Source organism: Pongo pygmaeus, chromosome 14 (assembly GCF_028885625.2).
Source record: "Pongo pygmaeus isolate AG05252 chromosome 14, NHGRI_mPonPyg2-v2.0_pri, whole genome shotgun sequence".
Taxonomy (NCBI): domain Eukaryota; kingdom Metazoa; phylum Chordata; class Mammalia; order Primates; family Hominidae; genus Pongo; species Pongo pygmaeus.
Window position 1 is genome coordinate 118,242,460 of NC_072387.2, and position 21,368 is coordinate 118,263,827.

The window sequence follows — 21,368 nt, forward strand, 5'->3', positions numbered from 1 at the left end:
TCTTACTTTCTCAGGAACACTATAGTGCTATTATCTTTCTGAATTCTCCAAAATTAAAAACTATTGGCCACGACTTCAATTTTTCTTCACAATGTATCTTAGATGCTGCATTTACATAACTGCATTTGAGACCAAACCATCCTCATCCTATGTCTTTTCCCAGTAGATCACTGAGACCTTTGCTGCCACCCTCCCTTCACAGGAGCTTGCTTCACACACAGACAGGAGCATGATTTTCCTCAAGCACAAGGTCTGTCAGGCAGACCCCTCCCAAGATTGGGAACTCTACTTATAAGAATTTCTAGTAGGCCAATATGTACTTCTCAATCTAGTTCTCTCAAAATTCAAAGTTCTCAACTTTTATTACTTTTTTAAGTAAGCAACCAAAGCAAACTGCTTATCGTTGGTCAAATAACACCTTATAAACTAGCTTCCCTCCTCTAAATTCATGTATTTTAATTTCAGTGAAAATGTTAATTCAATAGCATGCTTTCCCCATTTTCTTCATAAGTCTATGTCAAATATTAGGTCAATATTGAGATCTTTAAGTGTTTTTTTTCTAGTTAACATTTTTCTGCCACTGATTATTTATTCAAAGCTAGTTCAAGAAAAATTAAACAGCTACGTTTGTCATAACTTACGTTTACCAAATGATAAGTTTTGCAGAAATGAAAGTGAGGCATTGCCGTCTAAGATCCTCCTTCTTTAAAAACATACGGTGCAATAAATAAGATGACAGGAAAAAAAAACACACAAAGAGATAAGGGAAGAAGCAGGACGTACATCTCATCTGGAGGAGGCTTCTTGAATGAGATGAGTGAGAAGCACTATGAAGAATCTGTGGGTGCAGGTGGTATGGATGGGATAAACGTAATCGGAACGCTCTGTGTGTAATGTTTTTCATGGGAGACACACATAATCTGCAATAATTGCATTATTTATGGTAGTTCATATTAGATTTAGGCTTTGTTGAAATAATGTGTAATAAACCAGTTTCAAGTTTTAATGGATTCAGTTCCAGTACAGAAAATAGTATAACAGATATTAACCATTCTCTAAACTTTCAAATCACTTTTTCTGATTAAATGGTATTTAGACATTATACTTCAAAAGGTGGCCTTTCAAACTGTAAAAATATTTCCCATATGGTTAGTATTTAAATTACCCTCTAATTGTGAAGTATTGAATTTTATTGTGTTAAATATTGATCAATAGCAAATTATTTTTGTCCTTAAAGTTCTTATTTTGGTAATTTTATTTTGTAAACATTTTGTCATCATTATAATATTTTGTTTTTAGAAATATTTTATGTGAAGTTTATCATGATGAGTAAATTCTCTTATGCCGTAAAATGGCATTTTATAAGATTATGTATTTTACACATTATTACATCATAATCCCCAGAAATGTATATTCAGAAATGTGTCTCCATAGGCTCAGAAAGGTTTTAATGTATATTATTGCCTTGCTTAGTTAAAAGAAAAAACAATAACAAACATAAAAAAAACTATTCTTAACCCCTTGTGTAATTCCTTTCAATTGTAGTAGAGGGAGAGATGTGTGAAAGGCATTTGAGAACCAAACAATAATCAATTAATATGATAATTGCTATCAAACTGTGTTTCTTATATTAGACTACGCATTTTCAAAACTCTTGCCGTTAGATATCTATGTTACTGGAAGATATTAAAAATAATATTGCCATTTTTGCTCCTCTCTTTGTGAGGCAAATCTTTAGCTGAGCACTAATCTCCAGCCTAAGACCAGATCTATGTTGAATGAGAAAGAAAGTCTTAAAAGACTGAATAGGAGATAAGTTGAAATAGCTGAAATAGTTGAAATTCGATAATAGCTATCAAATTTCCTAAAGCGAATTGTCTTGGAAAAGCCGAGTAACTTTGTCTGGAACAAGGACAATTGTTCATTCTGCATACATTCTGCATCCCTAGGCAATTTCACCATTGTGCAAACATCAGAGCATACTTACACAAGTTCAGTGGCTGTAATTTAAACCTCATTATTGAAACCTCAATTTTATACCTTATTTTCTCTTCTGAAGAACAGTTCTTGAAAGAAACTTTTCTCTTTAAAGCACATTTTCTGCTAAATGTTAGATTTCTGCTACTACATGAGAGAATAGACCACTGTTTTTCAATGTGTAGGTTGTGACTAAGTTTTAATTGGGCTGTGGAGACTAAAATGGAGACATATTCATAGTGTCAAGTCATTACTTACTAGGTAAACTTCTCTCTGACTACATAGAACATCTAACTCTGCCTTAGTTCATTCAAGGCTGTTATAACAAAATACCACAGACTGAGTGGCTTATAAACAATAGAGATTTATTTCTCCCAGTTCAGGGGATCGGAAATCCAAGACCAAGATGCCTGAAGATTTCGGTATCTGAAGAGGACTTGCTTCCTGGCTTGTAGATGATACCTCCTCACTGGGTTCTCACGTGGGGAAAATAGGGCAAGCTAGCTCTCTGGGATCTCTTTTATAAGGATACTAATTCCATTCATGAGTGCTCTGCCCTCATGGCATAATCACCTCCCCAAAGCCTTACTTCCTAATAGCATCACCTCAGCAGTTAGGTTTCAACATAGGAATTTGGGGGCAACACAGACATTCAGACCATAGCCGTCTCCTACTGAAGTTTTTGGGAAAAAGAGAAAGGGTGACTTGAAATAGGAAGTCATGGCCAGGTGCGGTGGCTCACGTCTGTAATCCCAGCACTTTGGGAGGCCGAGGCGGGCGGATCACGAGGTCAGGAGATCCAGACCATCCTGGCTAACACGATGAAAGCCCGTCTCTACTAAAAATACAAAGAATTAGCCAGGCATGGTGGCGGGCGCCTGTAGTCCCAGCTACTCGGGAGGCTGAGGCAGGAGAATGGCGTGAACCCGGGAGCCGGAGCTTGCAGTGAGCTGAGATCGCGCCACTGCACTCCAGCCTGGGCGACAGAGCAAGACTCCACCTCAAATAAATAAATAAATAAATAAATAAATAAATAAATGACAAAAGAAATAGGAGGTCATACATTCTGGTATTTCTTTAGCCTTTGTCAGCTGCAGTTGGGCGGCATGTTTCCACGGTGTCCTTCCATGATGTTTTCTAAGTTATTTGCCTTGATGTTATTAAGAACAATAATGCTAACACCATTACTGATACAAATAGTCAAGATTTATTTATTTTGCAGGTGTTATGCACTGAGTGTAGCGCAAAGTGCTTCCCATGCATTGTGTCATTTACTCTTTACAACATACGTATAACAAAGGAAAGATGCAAAGTTTAAAAATCTGACTTTGACTTTCATCAACATCTTCCCTTGTTTTTGATGTGGAGGAAAGATGAGAGCTTTGTATGCTCTGATTGACCCTAGTGCTACTCACAGAAACCTGTCAGGGTGCCTTGTGAATAATAATTACTTTAGAAGAATTTGTTGGAAAAATAAAAACTCTTTTAAAATAGGTTGAATGTGGCTACTACTGTACTACTGTAGAGACTGTGCGCTTGGGGCTTTAGCTGTCCCGGAGGCATTGTTATTCCTTTCTTTCATTCTGTCCTCTTTCACTACCATTCTTCCTGTTAGGATGCTTTTCCATACTTCCAGCAGAAGAGAGTCTGCCATAGTGACTAACGAATCATGTTTTTCCTGGGGCACAGGCATGGCTACCTTTCTTGTATAAGATCAATAAAAGAATCCTCAGAGTGGACCAAAATGCTCTGCTCCTATCAAAATATCTGAAAATTAACATAAAAATGTGTTAGAAAAGCTTTATAGTTATAAAGGAATTATAGTTTTTAACAATATATTTTCATCTTTAAATACCAAGGGGAATTTCTTAACAGATTTTCTTATGTGACCACACCCTTTAATAGTATGTATTTATACAAACTCAAACTTATTTAGTTACTACTATGTTATTTCAAGTTTTAAATACATTCATGTATTGCTTAATAACAGGGATACAGTCTCAGGGATACATTCTGCATCCCTGGGCAATTTCATCATTGTGCAAACATCAGAGCATACTTACACAAACCTAGGTGGTGTAGCCTTCTACACAACTAGGCTCTGCAGTACAGACCATTGCTCCTAGGCTACCAACTTGTACAGCATGTTACTGTATTGAATATTGTAGGCAATTGTATAATAATGCAATGGTAAGTATTTGCGTATCTAAACATAGAAAAGGTACAGTAAAAATTTGGTATTATAAATAATCCTATGGAACCACCATCAGATATGCAGTTTCTCATTGACCTAAATATTGTGCAGTGCATGACTGTATTAGAAATTTTTCAGCTAATCTCCATACAATCACCAACTAATCACAATAGAAGTTCCCTACTGTGTCAAGTTCATAAAATGTATACATTGAGAAGCACCTTTATAAAGTATTACTTTAACTCTGAGTAAAATATTTGGTAGATAAAAAACTAAACTAATATTTTCTTAATCTAAAACATGCAAGTTTAGATTTATGTTTCATATTTTTCACAGACATTTACTGCTTTATTGTATCTTCCCTACAGATCTAGCAGGTGTACTTAATTTGCTTTTGCCTAAAGGCATTTCTCCTTATTTAACGCAATGCTATTTAGTTTCTTAAATATTGACTGGAATATTCTACATGTAATATGTGATGTGAATTGATGTTTTCAAGAAGCTTTACTGACTATATGCACTCTCATGAAAGTCTTCCATTTTATTTGTAAAAGATGTTCTATCTCTCTTTCTCTCTTCGGTCCAATATATTTTACCAAAAGCTTGATTTTGGATCCAGAGTGAAACAGGTGGAATTGAAATTCTGGTCCCATCACTTTCTGTCTCTGATTCCTGAACAAGCTGTTTACACTTTCCAAGCCTTAGTTTCCAATATCTAATTTTTAGGATTCTTGTGAGGGTAAAAGGAAGTGATATATACTGTCTTGGTACACTGTCTGCACTTAAATCTGTTCAATACGTATTAGCATTTTTTTTTTTTTTTTACTTTCAGAAGTTTCAGAAATAGTATTTTCTGTAGTAGTAAGTCATTATTTAGTGTTAGATTTTTTTAAAACCAAAGATTGTTTAGAATGATCTTATAAGGTTAGCTGTTTCATGTATTTGGTAGACTTGCAAAACAAATGATTAAACTTGCTTTCTTTTCAGCCATTTCTCAGAGCAAATTAGGTTAAACTGTATGGGTGATATTATATTTTAACAGCACATAGAGCTTTTCTGAAATGTCATGAATTTCATATATATATCATATATATAAATCAATGGGCAAATATAAAGTAACTTGAAAAATAATATCATGCAATCAATGTAAAAAGTATAATTGATTTAGTGTTTCTGGAAGAGTGGGTTTCTAGCTTTGTGTTCTCAGTTAGTTTCTTTATTATTTCTACTCAAGTAACTAAAATGATAAATTTTTGCTTTTTAGTCACTCAAGACTGCTTGCAACTGATTGCAGACAGTGAAACACCAACTATACAAAAAGGTAATAAAATATAGCAAAGACTTGGAACCAAGCCAAATGTCCATCAATGATAGACTGGATTAAGAAAATGTGGCACATATACACCATGGAATACTATGCAGCCATAAAAAATGATGAGTTCATGTCCTTTGTAGGGACATGGATGAAACTGGAAACTATCATTCTTAGCAAACTATCACATGTTCTCACTCATAGGTGGGAACTGAACAATGAGAACACATGGACACAGGAAGGGGAACATCACACACCGGGGCCTGTTGTGGGGTTGGGGGAGGGGGGAAGGATAGCATTAGGAGATATACCTACTGTTAAATGACGAGTTAATGGGTGCGGCACACCAATATGGTACATGTATACATATGTAACTAACCTGCACTTTGTGCCCATGTACCCTAAAACTTGAAGTATAATAATAAAAAAAAATCCCCAGTACTTTTTCCACTTAGAATTCAGTCCACTCCAAATATTTGTAAGTTTCAAGTCTAAAGACTGTATTTGAATTGCATCTAAAATCAATCAACCATCTCAAAACTTCTTATAATCAGGTAAAAAATAATAAACTTACATTTATTCAAAATGACTTGGGAATAAATAATAATTAAGGCCAAAGTAATAATCTAATAAGGAGAATGACGTTAGAGGCACTAATACTTAGAAATGTTAAATAATTAAACTACAATAAAATAAAAACCAATAATAAATCAAATTTCATTTTTATCATTTAGACAGCATTTTATCTTTTAGAATGACTCAAGACCATCTTCACAAATATGAATTCTCCTGTTATATTCAATTGTAAAAATCATAGAGGAAAATAAAACTGAACAGATTATTTAAAAACTGTATTTTTAAAATAAATTTCCAATGTCAAATTATTGCTTGATAATTTACCATTTTCTCACGGAGGTAGAATGTTTTACATTTTTCAGTTATTTGAAGCTTTTTTTAGTTTTAATTTTAGACAAGTAAGTGTTTTCTGTAATAATGGCCTGAAACCAGGTTCACAAAGAAACAACTTTTAATGTCATTTCCCAATATGTATCACCCAGAATATTAGTCCAGAGAAATGGTCCTTGAAATAAGAGTTACAGTGTCGAATAAGTTTGGAAACACAGCATCTTACATATTTTTGTTTGAGTCACAAGGCACATTAGCAAGTTACTGAATCTAAGTAGTCCTACTTTAAAAAATATTTGTTTAACTTTGTTTCATCCAGTTTTTCACAAAGTTTTGTGACTATGCTGCTTTATCATGTATCGACCTCTCTCTGAAAGCAAATGGGAATTGCTGCTCTATAGTAGCGTTTGTTTATATAAGATAACTAGTGAACAAAAATGTACTAAAAGAACCATTCGTTCACTCACACATTCATTGATTCATTTATTTTACATTTATTAATTAAGAATATACAATATTTTAATTACTGTATGTTTACTGGGTGTATCAGTGACTAAAATATGTACAAATGCTCCTTGGCTTACAATGGAGTTATGTCCTGATAAACCCATCCTAAGCTGAAAATAACATACATTGAAAAAAGCAGTTAGGACATCTAACTTACCAAACACCATAGCTTAGTCTAGCCTACCATAAATGTGCTCAGAACACTTAACTTTAGTCTACAATTGGGCAAAATTATCTAACATGAAGCCCATTTTATAGTAAAGTATTGAGTAGCTCATATTATGTTTTGAATACTGGACTGAAGTATGATTTCTCCTGAATGTATGTGGCTTTCACATCTTTGTAAAGTTGAAGAGTCTAAGCCAAACTGTCGCAAGTCCATATGGGTGGTTTTCTACTTTGAAAGAGCTTACCTCTTGATGAGGAGAAAACAGATGAAAGACCCAACAACCCACAAATGAGCAAGTAAAATGTAGATGAGACGAAATGCTGTGGAGGGCAGCAAAGCAGGCGGGGGCAGGAGGAAGTTTTGTGTTGTGAACGAACTACGAGTTCAGGAATATCTGGAGATTAAGCTAGGCGATGAGGAATGGGCAAAACAAAACTAGCACAGATGATGAATGTGAGTTGGCAGTGGTAATGATTCCCTGGCATGCTCTTTTCATCTGTTTTTTTCTGTGTGACGTTAATTGTCCTAAATGCAACAGAAGTACTAAACTACTTGTAAATCTATTATTTATTGCTCAACATTTTCCTAAATCATGTTTGCAACTTTTAATAAGCAGCACACTGTTTCCTAAGAAGTAAAAGAAAGCCAGAAGAAGACCTTAAGGGCCAAAGTTACAGTTTTTAAAAATTCCTTGGAAAAGGTTTACTTTACACATCTCTCTCCCACCCCCCAAAATGCTATAAATTGCACCAAATTATGCAGCTGCTATACTCCAATGTGTGTGTGAACTGGAGAGTGTGCTGTGATCTTCCTGGAGTGGTGACTGCTTCCCACAGATTCAGGGGTGCTGAACTGGGATGATTACCTGGGATGCTTGCTTGCAGTGCTCCAACCTTTAGGATGAACAGGTTGCCCTTGTGATGTCAGCAAACCCTTGACCAGTATATAAATGTTAGTGTGCATGGGCATTTAGCAGGCAGATAGAGGTAGGTTGCATTTTGTTAAAAAAGATTGTACTCAATGAAGCATTTCACTTGCACAGGTCCATAAGAATACTTCTGTGAAAATATAATAATATAATATTAATATTATTAGCATATTATATGTAATTATGTATTATATAATATATAATGTATTATAATAATTATATATAATAATGTATTATTATCTTCTGGGGAAAGAAAATATATATATAATATGATATGACATATGTATCATTTATATATTTTATATATAATATGATATGATATATATTTTGTGTATATATATTTTATATATATAATATATAATATGATATGATATATATATAATATGATGATAATATTATTAGCATATTATATATATTATCTTATTGTATTATACATAACATCAGGTCTTGAGATGAAATCATGTTATGTATTCCGGAGACATGGAGGTTCAAAGGAGCGGGGCTACGTCCATCTGATATTTTGAGTTCCTGTGCTTACTCTGCCCCATACCTTTGTCCAGACAGTGAGGGCAGAGGTAAACTTCACAAAAGAGAAAAAGACAAGAGGGGTTTATCAGAGTGTAGTCTTGTGTCTTTTCTGTTCATTTGTTTTTTTGAGTTTTAATCTAGATTTTTAATAGGTAATGCATTCACATGTTGCAAAAAATAAAAAAGCACAAAGAGTGTGGATTGCTCCTTTTCCCATCTGTTCCTGCCCACAGTCGCCTCACTTTTAGTTTCCTATATAGACTTCAGACTCCCTCTATGTTAACGCAAACAAATGCAAATGTAGCTCTGCTTTCCTCCTTTCTTATAGTAAACACTTAAAAACCATATTTTCAATACATATGATTTGAAAATGAGATTATAACCTGCATTCTTTACTTAACAATGTATATTGCAGACATTTTGATGCCTGTGTACAGAGTTCCTCATATTAAAAAAAAAAGCAGCATAGTATTCCACTGTACGAATTGAATGTATTTAACCAGTCTACCAATAGACTTCTTGGTGACCATCTTTTGCAATGCAGGTGCTTCAAAAAATAATTGTGTGCATCCGTAACTTCTCATATGTCAGCCTATGTGTGGGACAGATTTTGAATATTGACAGTTATTGCTAAGTGGTCCTATAGGGGTTGTAAAGTGTTATGCTATCACTTGCAGCAAGAGAACATCAGGTGAAAAAGAGCATCTCTTAATTTGCTTTCTTTCAAGCCATTCTTTTGTATGTTTTAAGAACCATTTGTATTTCTGTCTTTACATTCTTCCAATTTTTCACGTCTATTTTTATTTTTTTCTGTGAGCCATCTGTTCATATTTTTTTCCATTTTTTCATTGGACTTGGTCATTTTTAAACTGATTTTTGTGAGTACCTTATATCTCAAGCAGATTAATTCTTTTTATGACTAATTGCAAGCATTTCCTCCCATGCTGTCATTTGTCTTAATTTTGCATAGTTTTTTTTCTGTCAAATTTGTCAATTTTTTTAACGGATTCTGGATTTGGGTTGTGATTAGAAAGGCCTTTTACACTTAAATGTATTAAGGAAAGATCTCGTGTTCCTTCTGAAACCTTTATAGTTATTTTCTACCTTTAAATAATTTATCTATTTGCAATTTATCCTGGTATAAGATGTAAGGTATGAAACCAATTTAATTTACCCCCGTGAGGGCATCACAATTTTTTTTTAATCGCCCATCTTTTCCACACTGCTTGAAGACATTAACTTTAACTTTTATTAAATTCCCGTGTTTAGTCTATGTTTTTTTCACTTTTTAAATACTTTTCTGTTATACCATATTGACTTAACGTCTATTTATGCACCCCAATAAAATGGCATTTTGGTTACTAGGGCTTTGTATTATTTTCTGGTAAATTTAGTTCACTCATTCTTTCTTTTTACCTCTAGAATTTTTCTTTTTTTTTCTATTAAATATAGGAACTGTAGAATCAGCTTACTTAGTTAAAAAGAAAAAGAAAAATACCTGCTGATATTTTTGTTGAATCTCATATTTATAAATTAAGAAAAATACCCTCATGATAACAGATGTACAAATCAAATCCAAGAACATGATATATATTTATATTTGTTTAGTCTCCTTTTGTTTCTTTTAGTATGTATTGAAATTTTCTTCAAGAAGTTCGTGCATTTTTCTTATTAATATCATTACAAGGTGTTTTACCTTTTCAAATGCTATGATAAATAGAAACATTTTCTTTCATTATATTTTCCAGCTGGTTGTTCTTTTTGTGTATAAAAGCCTTGAATTCCATGATATATCTTTTCAATATTAAGGTTGAAATGTTTTCTTTTGTTTTTGGATTGCATTTCCCTAGCATGACTTTGCCCAAAATTTTACTTTTAACTTCTCTGAAATAATTTTTCTGTGTTTCCCATGTATGCAAAACAGAGTTGCTCTTTGTTTTTTGATCTCATCTTAAAATAATTTTCATTTATTGGGTGATATAAATCAATTTACATTTACTTATTTCAGAAATGTATTTGGCTTTTATTCATCATATTGTGCTATACTGTGTATTGTTTTTTACATTAACAAAAGAGTTTCTATTTTATAGTTTTAAAGAGATTGCTTACTATGTAGGCTATTTGCTTTGCTTTTTCTGTTAGCGTAGACTTCTAAATGCTAAATACTAGGGGTAGCTACCTTTTCAGTTATATCTTTTTATTGAAATTAAATTCATATAACATAAAATGAAATGCACAATTCATTGTAACGTAGTATTCACAATATTTTACAACCACCAACTCTCTATAACTCCAAAATATTTTCTTCAGCCCCAGAGAAAATCCTGTATCCATTAAGCAATCAGTTATCATTTCTCTGTCTCCCCATGCCCCTGTACCAGCAATCTGCTTTATGTCTCTGTGGATTCACCTATTTTAGATGGTTTATATAAATGCAGTCACACAATACGTGACTTTTAGTGCCTGGCTTCTTTCATTTAGCATAATGTTTTGAGGTTCACCCACATTCTAGCATGTATTCATACTTCATTCCTCTGTATGAATGTATATCATTCTATTATAAGTAAGCCATAATTTCATGAATGGGCATTTGGGTTTTTTCCACCTTTTGGCTATTGTGAGTAGTGATCCTTTGAACATTTGCATAAAGTACTTCCTGAGTTCCTCTTTTCAATTATTTGGAGTATACATCGATGAATCGATGAGTAGAATTGCTGAGAAAATGTCAGCCTGTTCTCTACAGTGCTGCACAATTTTGCATTCCCCCCAGCAATGTACGAGTGTTCTAATTTTTCCACATCCTCACCGACACATCTTATTTTCAATGTTTTTATTGTTATTGCCTTCCTATTGGGTGTGAAGCCATATCTCTGTTATTTATTTGCATTTTCCTTATGACTGATGATGTTGAGCATCTTTTCATTTCCTTTTTGGTGTCTTCTTTGGAAAAATGTCTATTCAAGTACCTTGTCCATTTTTTTTGATTGGGTTGTTTGTCTTTTTGTTGTTGAGTTGTAAAACTTCCTTATATATTATGGACGTAAGACCCTTATCAAATATCTGATTTGCAAGTATTTTCTCCTATTTTGTGGATTATCTTTTTACTTTCTTGAGAATGTCATTTGAGGCACAAGAGTAATGTGCATCAGATAAATGAAGTAAAATTTATCTTTTTTTTTTTGTTTCTTGTGATTTTAGTGTCATCATTGAAGAACTCATTGCCAAATTCAACATCATGATTCACCCATATGTTTTCTTCTAAGAGTCTTGTAGTTTTATGTCTTATATTTGGGTAATTGATCTATTTTAATTCATTTTTGTATATGGTGTGAAGCAGAGGTCCAAAATCATCTTTTAGCATGAGGATATCTAGTTGTCCCAACATCATTTGTTGAAGAAGATGATTTCTTCCACATTGAATGGTCTTGGCACACTTGTTAAAAATCAGTTGGACATAGATGTATGGGTTTATTTCTGTACTTTCAAATTTATTTTGTTTGTTTATACACCTCGCCTTATGCTGGACCACCATACTATCTGGATTACTGTTATGTTATAGTAAATTTTGAAATTTAGGATATGAATCCTTCAATCTTGTTATTTATTTTTAAGATTGTTTTGGCTATTTGATACTCTTTTGCAATAACAAATGAATTGTAAGCCTGGCTTTTTCATTTTGGAAAACAAAAGGTCACTGAAATTTGTATATGGATTAGACTGAATCTGTACATAACACAGTATTACTGCCATCTTAAACTAAATCTATCAATCCATGAACACAAGATATCTTCTCTTTTATTTATATGTCCTATCATTTCTTATAGCAATCTTTTGTAGTGTTCAGTGTTAAAGTGTTTTATGTCCTTGGGTAAATTTACTTCTAGGTGTTATTTTGAATGCTGTTTAGTCAGTTCAGTTTGCTATAACAAATTACAGTAGACTGAGTGGCTTAAACAATAGAAATGTATTTCTCACACTTCTGGAGGCTGGAAAATTCAAGATTAAGGTGCCAACAGATTTGGTTTGTGAATGGTGGCCTTTTCATTGTGTTTTCACATGGCTGAGAACAGAGACAAAAGCAAGTTCTTGTGTCTTTTCTTATAAGGACATTAACCCATCATGAAGGCTGTGCCGCCACAACGTAATTATTTCCCAAAGGCACCACCCCCTAATACCATCACATTGGAAGTTAGAATTTCAACATATCAATTTTGGGTGACAGAAATATTCAGTCCATAACAGATGCTACTGTAAATGGGAATCTTCTCTAATATTTCATTTTTAGATTATTCATTCCTGGTATATTGAAACACAACAGATTTTTGAGTGTTGATCTTGTACCCTGCAACTTAACTGAATTCATTGATTAGTTTTAGTAGATTTTTTTGTAAATTCATGGATTTTTTTTTTTTTTTTTTTTTTTTTTTTTTTGAGACAGAGTTTCACTCTGTTGCCCAGGCTGGAATGTAATGGCACGATCTCGACTCACAGCAACATCGGCCTCCTGGGTTCAAATGATTCTCGCACCTCAGCCTCCCGAGTTGCTGGGATTACAGGCGCCTGCCACCACATCCAGCTAATTTTTGTATTTTCAGTAGAAACAGGGTTTCACCATGTTGGCCAGACTGATCTCGAACTTCTGACCTCAAGAGATCTGCCTGCCTCAGCCTCCCAAAGTGTTGGTATTACAGGCGTGAGCTACCACACCTGGCTGGAAATTTTCTGTATATAGAATTATGATATCTGCAAATAGAGATGGTTTTACTACTCTCCTTGCATTTGGATTTTTTTTTAAATTTCCAGTATATGTTGAATAGCAGTGGTAAATGCAGGCATAGTCTTGTTTCTGATGTTAGGGTAGTCTTGAGGATTATTACGTTTATATTCATGGTTGATTCTGGCCTGTAGTTTTTTGTGGTGTCTTTATGTGGCATTGGTATCTGTGTAATTCTAGACGTACAGAACAAGGTAGGAATGGTTCCCTTCTCTTTTATTGTTTTTTGGAAGAGTTTGAGAAGATTGATGTTAATTTTTCTTTAAGTGTCTAGTAAAATTCAGCAGTAAAGCCATCTAGTTATGAATTTTGAGGGAAGACTTGGATTAATTCAAACTGTATACTGGTTATAGGTCTGTTTAGGTTTTTTATTTATTTTTGAGTCAGTTTTGGTAGTTTGTGTGTTTCTAGGAATTTGTCCCTTTCATCTACATTATCTTATTTGTTGGAGTACAATTATTATAAATAATAAAAAGGTATAAACATTTAATTTCTGATAGACCATTAATAATACCTCCATTTTCTTTAATGATTTTATTAATTGGAGTATTTTCTCTTTTATTGGTCAATGTAGCTCAATGATTGTCATTTTTGTTCATATTTTTCAAAAAACCAATTTTCAGTGTTATTATTTCATCTTTTTCTGTTCTTTTTTTTTTTTGAGGTGGAGTCTCTGTCACCCAGGCTGGAGTGCAGTGGTGCAATCTCGGCTCACTGCAACCTTTGCCTCCCAGGTTCAGGCAATTCTCTTGCCTCAGCCTCCCAAGTAGCTGGGACTACAGGCATGTGCCACCATGCCTAGCTAATTTTTTTAAATTATTTTTTGTATTTTTAGTAGAGGCTGGATTTCACCATGTTGGTCAGACTGGTCTCCAACTCCTTACCTCAAATGATTCACCCGCCTTGGCCTCTCAAAGTGCTGGGATTACAGCTGTGAGCCACCGCACCCAGCCCTTTTTCTATTCTTTATTCCATCTACCTTCTTTATTATTACCTTCTTTATTGTATTATGTGATCTTTATTATTTTCTTCCTTCTGTCAATTTTGGGCTTAGTTTCTTCTTCTATTTCTATTTCCTTAAGCTGAACTTAGAATATTGAGTTGAGATATTTTTTAGCATAGGCATTTACAGTTGTACATTTCTTTCTGAGTGCTACTTTCACTGCTTCTTATGAATATTGCTATGTTGTGTTTTTATTTTCAATCATCTCAAAGCATTTTCTATTTTCTTCTAGGATTTGTTCATAGATCAATTTGTTGTTTAAGAATTTGTTCAATTTTCACTTATTTGTGAGTTTTCCAATTTTCCTTATGTTATTGAAGGTAGCTAGAATGAATGCTTACTAGAGATTCATTTCAGATTGAAAAACATAAACAGGTTTCAAGGTCAAAGGATGAAAAACATATCTTTTTAAAATACAAGATATTTGTAGAATTCAAATATTTTAAAATTTAATGAGAATTATTTTGTTGCATAACATGGTCTATCTTGGTGAATGTTCACGTGCATTTGAAAATATTTATTCTCCTGATTTTAGGTGGAGTGTTTTCTATATGTCTGTTAGGTTCAGTTAGTTTACAGTGTTGTTCAAGTTCACTATTGCCTTATTGATCTCTTACCTAGATGGTCTAGCTATTATTTCAGGTGAGATACTGAAATCTTCAGCTGTTACTATAGAAATGTCTGTTTCTCCTTTCAGTTCAGCCAATATCTGCTTATATCTTGAGGTCCTGTTGAGTGATGATTATAATTATTAGGTATTCTTGATAAATTGACCCTATTATCAATATTTAATACTCTCTTTGTCTCATAAAAATTTTTGGCTTAACATGTATTTATTCTGATATCAGTATTAGCCATCCCTGTTCTCTTTGGCTGCTATTTGCAAGGAGGCATATTTGTCATCCTTTGATCTTGAAACCTTGAAACACAAAAACCTGTTTGTGCTTTTGAATCTGAAGTGAGTCTCTAGTAGGCAGAATATAATTAGATCATGCATTTGGGCTTTTAAAAAATTTATTTTGCCAATCTCTGTATTTTAGTTGCCAAATTTAAATTTAGCTCATTTATATTTAAAGTGATTACTGATAAGGAAAGAATTACTTATGTTGCTGTTTGTTCTTTTATAAGTTTTGATCCTCATTTCTTTTATTACCTCTTTATTTTGTTTTTAATAGACTTTTATAAGTTCACCATTTTGTTTTTCTCTTAATTTCTTTTTGTGCATTTTTAAAAGTTATTATCATAGTTGTTATTCTGGTGATTACAATAAACATCCTAAATTTATAACAATGTAGTTTGAATTGATAACAACTTAGCTTCTCTCTTATGTTGTTATTGTCACAAAATATACACTTATACATTGTAAGCCCTTAACATAAATTAGTAATTATTATTTTATGTATTTGTCTTTTAAATAGTATAGGAAACGAAAAGAGAAGCTAAAAACTAAAAATACACGTACGATGGCTTTTATATTTACCTATGTATGTACCTTTACTTGTATTCTTTATTTCTTCATATGTCTTTCAGTTCTCACTTAGTGTTATTTTTTTTATTTCTATCTCCTTTTTTATTTCTTACAGGGTAAGTCTGCTACCAATGAACTCCGTCAGTTTTTCTTTATTTGAGAACACCTTGATTTTTCTTCACATTTTAAGGATATTTTCCCACGTATAGAATACATGGTAGACAGTGTTTTTCATTCAGTACTTTAAATATGTAATTCCCCTGCCTTCTGGCCTCCATGGTTTTTGATGACAAATCAGCTATTAATCTTATTGAGCATATTTTATATTTGATGAATTGCCTCTCTTTCTGCTTTCAAGGTCTCCTCCTTGTCATTATCTTTTAATAGCTTGATTTTAATAAGTCTTGGTAGGAATCTTTTGTGTTTACCCTTCTTGGAGTTTACTGAATTTTTTTAGTTGTGTACGTTTATGACTTTCTTCAACATTGGAAAGAGTTTAGCCATTATTTCTCCAAATATTCTTTTTTCAAAATTTTCTCTCTCTTCTCCTTCTGTAACTCTCATAATGCATATGTTCATCTGCTTAATGTATCCTGGAGGTCTCTTATAATCTGTTCACTTTTCTTTTTTATTTTAACTTTATTTTTAGAGCCATTTTAGATTCACAGAAAAATTGAGAGGAAGGTACAGAGATATCTCATAGACCTCATATTCCCTACTGATGCATATCCTCCCCCATTATCCCCCACCAGAGTGATACATTTGTTACAACTGATAAACCTACACTAATATATCATTGTCATCCAGAGTCCACAGTTTACATTAGGGTTCACCTTAATGTTTTACTTTCTATAGGTTAGCACAAATGTATAATGGCATGTATCCACCATTGTAGTATTAGAGTATTTTCACTGTCCTAAAAATTCTGTGTGTTTCACTCCAACTACCTTTCCCTTTCCGCTGCTTATCCCCTGGAAATGGCATTTTTTAAATGTCTCTATAGTTTTAACTTTGTTCCAGAGTGCCATGTAGTTGGAATTGCACAGTATGTAACATTTTTATTTTCACTTCTTTTTTTTAGTAATAGCAATTTAAGTTTCCTCCATGATATATCAGTGTAGGTTTATCAATTGTAACAAATGTATCACTCTGGTGGGGGATTTTGATAATGGGAGAGGATATGCATCTGTAGGGAGTATGAGGTCTATGAGATATCACTGTACCTTCCTCTCAGTTTTTCTGTGAATCTAAATGACTCTAAAAATGAAGTTAAAAAAGAATAACAAAAAGTGAACAGATTATAAGAGACCCCCCCAGGATACATTAAACTGATGAACATATGCATTATGAGAGTCACAGAAGGAGAAGAGAGTTAAAATCTGATTAAAGAATATTTGGAGAAATAATGGCCAAACTCTTTCCAATGTTGAAGAAAGTCATAAATTTACACATCTAAAAAGTTCAGTAAACTTCAAGGAGGGTAAAGACAAAAAGATTCCAAATCTTATTAAAATCAATTACAGTAAGTCTTGAAGTAGAGTAGTGTTAGTTCTACCACTTTGTTCTTATCCTTTAATATTATGTTGGCATTTCTGTGTCTTTTGCTTCTCTATATATTCTTTAGACTCAGTTTGTTGATATTCAACTTGCTTTGATTTTGATTAAGATTGCATTGAGTCACCTGGGCACAGTGGCTCATGCCTGTAATCCCAGCACTTTGGGAGGCCAAGGCAGGATCACGAGGTCGGGAATTTGAGACCAGCCTGGCCAATATGGTGAAACCCCTCTCTACTAAAAATACAAAAATTAGCCCGGTGTAGTGGCACGTGCCTGTAGTCCCAGCTACTCGGGAGGCTGAGGCAGGAGAATCACTTGAACCCAGGAGGCAGAGGTTGCAGTAAGCCAAGATGGCGCCCCTGTCTCCAGCCTGGGCAACAGAACAAGACTTGGGAAAAACAAACAAACAAACAAAAAACAAACAAATAAACAAAACATTGCATTGAATCTACAGGAAGAACTGACATCTTGACAATATTGAGTCTTCCTATTCATAAACATGGAATAGCTCTCCACTTATTTAGTTATTTAAATCTTTTACATGTTTTGTTGGATTATTCCTCAGTATTTCATTTTTTGAGGTAATCATCTCAACGCCATTATGTTTTTAGTTTCAAATTCCACTTGTTTATTACTGGTAGAAAAGTGTTAGATCACTGGTAGAAAAGTGATTCGCTATTGAGTATTAATCTTGTAGTAATGACTTTATTCTTTCGGTCTGCTGAGTAGTTCATAATTTTCTCTTTCTTTGTATGCCTTGAAGTTTCTTCTTGAAAAGTGAACAGTTAGGCAGTTAGGATGTTACAATGTAGCAAAATCTGGAAATCAAAACTACTCTCATCCTCAGGGTTTTCTGTTAATGGATGTGGACTGCAGTTGTTCACTTGTTTAGTAATTTTTCCAAAATACTTTTTTTTTTGTTTTTTTGCCTAGAGTCTATTCCTTGTCCTGTGTGGACACAGGAGTCCTTCTTCTATTATCTCTTTTGTTGGCCTGATACAGATGATTTTATCGCTAATCCTCATCCTGACAGAGATTTCGTTAAACATTAGAAGTCAAAAAATAAAAATAAAAATCTCTCTTGGTGTTTACAAACAGCCTCTGAACTGGGGTATTTCTTCAACCTTTCACTAGGCTGTCTGCAGTTAAACTTAGTCTTTACCTCCTGTTTGCAGAGAGCCCAGGTAGGTATGTGGATGTGCATATGTGTGTGTGTGGATGTTGGAGGAATAAAGACAATATATAAAAATAAGTAAACATGTTCTCTATCACTTTGATAAGATTATTGCCAGAAAGGGATGATAAAATGCCTAAATAAAATATTAAGAGACAGTAAGAATAGAGACCTACTACGTATTTGTTTTATTTTCTAGGCTGACAATATACCAGTGACATTTACTAAGAAGTGGGTCTTTAATTTTATAGATATAAATTTAATGTAAAAAATCTAACAAATCAATCTAAATTATCATAAAATTTTAGTAAACAAATATCTCTAGCCAGAATGTAAAACAATGTTTTAGAAATTTGTATTTTACTTAAATTTAAGAGAATATACTAGCTCTATGATGGAGGGCATTTCATTACCAAGAATTTCAGTAACTTGGTAGTAAAATGCTTTTAAAAAAAATTGAATATCTGTGATTAATTTTTACAGTACATTGCTATTGTGAATTATATTATGTTTAAATTTGAATTCATTAATTTAATAAATATTTGCTGCATGTCTACTGTGGGTCAGTCATGATGTTAAGCTCTGGGAAAATGACAGGGAACCAAACATAAATGGCCCTTTAGCTCAGAAAATTTAGTATCTCTCAAGTGTATTATTTTTTTAAAAGCTCTCTTCACTCCAAGTATCAAATGAATATCATTAAACTATGAAAGCAACTGCCTTGGTGAAGTCATCAGTTTGTGTTTTACAATAATGACAGTAACTGTATTAACTCTTCCTCATTTTTCAGCACTCCAAAAAGTGCTTTGCATACATTATGTCATTTAAACAAAATTAAAAACTATTTTATTATAATCTTTTCACTGAAATTATATCGTAAAAGAGGCGATGATGATTTTGCATTTGTAATTTGTCATTGAGGTGATCTTGTGTTAACTATTACTATACAAGAGGGCTTTTCTTTTAAGGAAAATGTTCCCTTCTTTGGAAAAAGCCAATTAGACCTGCCCATATCAAGGCACATTCACCCTTAGTGAGAGACGGTGACAGAGGTGGCTCCTGGGAGTGAGCAAGAAGCACAGGCCGACAAGAACATGTGCTGAAGAAGACCTGGGAAGTTTCTTGATCCACCCATAGATCCTCCATCCTTCCTCCCCACTCTCTCTGACATCTTTCCTCCCTCTGTCTATGGTAATAGGAACTCAAAGATCTGACTAAGGAAATGTTACTTATTTCAACTTGAATTTACAATGTAATTTGCTTTGTTATCACCTAGGATTCTTACTCCTTAGAAACAATCAGAAATATGTGGTTCTTATTTTATATTCTTCCCTCAATAATCTTATTTGGAATGGGAATATAAATTAGTGTAGCCATTATGAAAAATAGTATAAAAGTTTCTTTAAAAATTAAAAATAAAATACCATATGATCCAGCAATCCCACTACCAAGTATATATCCAAAGAAAATGAAATCAGTGTGTCAAAGAGATATCTCTCATCCAAGTACTAACCATGCCCAACTCTGCTTAGCTCCTGAGGTCAGACAAGATAGGGTGCATTCGGAGTGGTGTGACCATAGAAGAGATAACTGTACTTCAATGTTTATTGCAGAATTATTCACAATAGCCAAGATATTAAATCAACCTAAGTGTCCATCTGCAGATGAATGGATGGGGAAAATGTGCGATATATACACAGTGGAATACTATTCAGCATAAAAAGAAGGAAACCCTGTTGTTTGCAGTAACATGGATGAACTTGGAGGACATTATAACAAGTGAAATAAGCACAGAAAGACAAACACTACATGATCTGACATATATGTGGAATCTAAAAAAAGTCAAATTCAAAGAAGTAGAGAGTAGAATGGTGTTGACCAGTGGCTGGGGTGGTGGGGGTGGGGGTGAAAAGATGTTGGTCAAAGGTTACGAAATTTCAGTTAGACTGGAGGAATACGTTCAAGAGATCTCGTGTACAACATGGTGACTACAGTTAATGAAAATGTATTTTTGAAAAATGCTAAATGAGTAGATATTGTGTTCTCACCACAAAAATGACAACTATACGAGGTAACATATATTTTAATTTACTTGACTCAGTCGTTGCACAATGCCTATATATTTCAAGACATCATGTTGTACATGACAAATATGTACAATTTTATCTGTCAGTTAAAACATAAGATCAAAAAAGAATTTTATTTGGAAAAAGTTTAAATATGTTTGGTTTGCCTTGGAAACACTATGTGAAGAAGGCATGTACACTTGGCAGTTGTATTTACAGAATGTGAACACATTGTTAGCTACCACATCATCCTGTGCCCCTCATGAAAACCCACAGAAAAAAATGTTCTTTAATCTCAATTCTAGAAAGATTGTTATCTTCTTGGGCTTCTAGCCTACTGTCTGTTGTGGACTCTGAATTTTATTATCAATTTTGTTTTCATTTTTGCTATGATCAGGATGAAATTTGGACACAGGTATGGTCCACCATTAGCAATTATATAGGGACATTTAAAGTATGATTTTAGACTAACTTCCATAGCTCTATTTTACTATTTTATCCTTATATTACAGTCCCCCAATCTTCTTTTTATTCATTTTACATCATTTAATTTATACTCCCCAAATTTCCCAATCTCCAGCCTTAGGGCTCACCCTTTACTCGACACACCCATGAGAAATCCAGGGAATGTAAAGTATGAATTCACAGGAAAGGAGTGTCTCTGCTCTCTTAATGGGTTTTGATGTCTGAACGCACCTACAGATTCTGGCTCAGCAATGTGGTCCCCCATGTGCCTACTCACTGATGGCTACTGTCCTCTCTCTGTCCCTTTCATCTCACCCTTGAGCACAGTGGCCCCCTTGTC

At 33.6% G+C, this 21,368-nt stretch overlaps 1 protein-coding gene across 3 annotated transcripts in view; it reads left to right on the top strand.

Annotated features, from left to right (window-relative positions):
- The window catches only part of TNFSF13B (TNF superfamily member 13b), a 75,510-nt gene that overhangs the window by 48,429 nt on the left and 5,713 nt on the right, over positions 1–21,368 (top strand). For 2 of the 3 annotated variants that reach the window (XM_054446852.2, XM_063651139.1), the window contains one exon: positions 5,436–5,492. The exons of the other annotated variant lie outside the window; for it this stretch is intronic. In XM_054446852.2, coding sequence (XP_054302827.1) covers positions 5,436–5,492 — 57 coding nt within the window. The remainder of the gene's footprint in view (positions 1–5,435; positions 5,493–21,368) is intronic. 3 annotated transcript variants of the gene reach the window in all.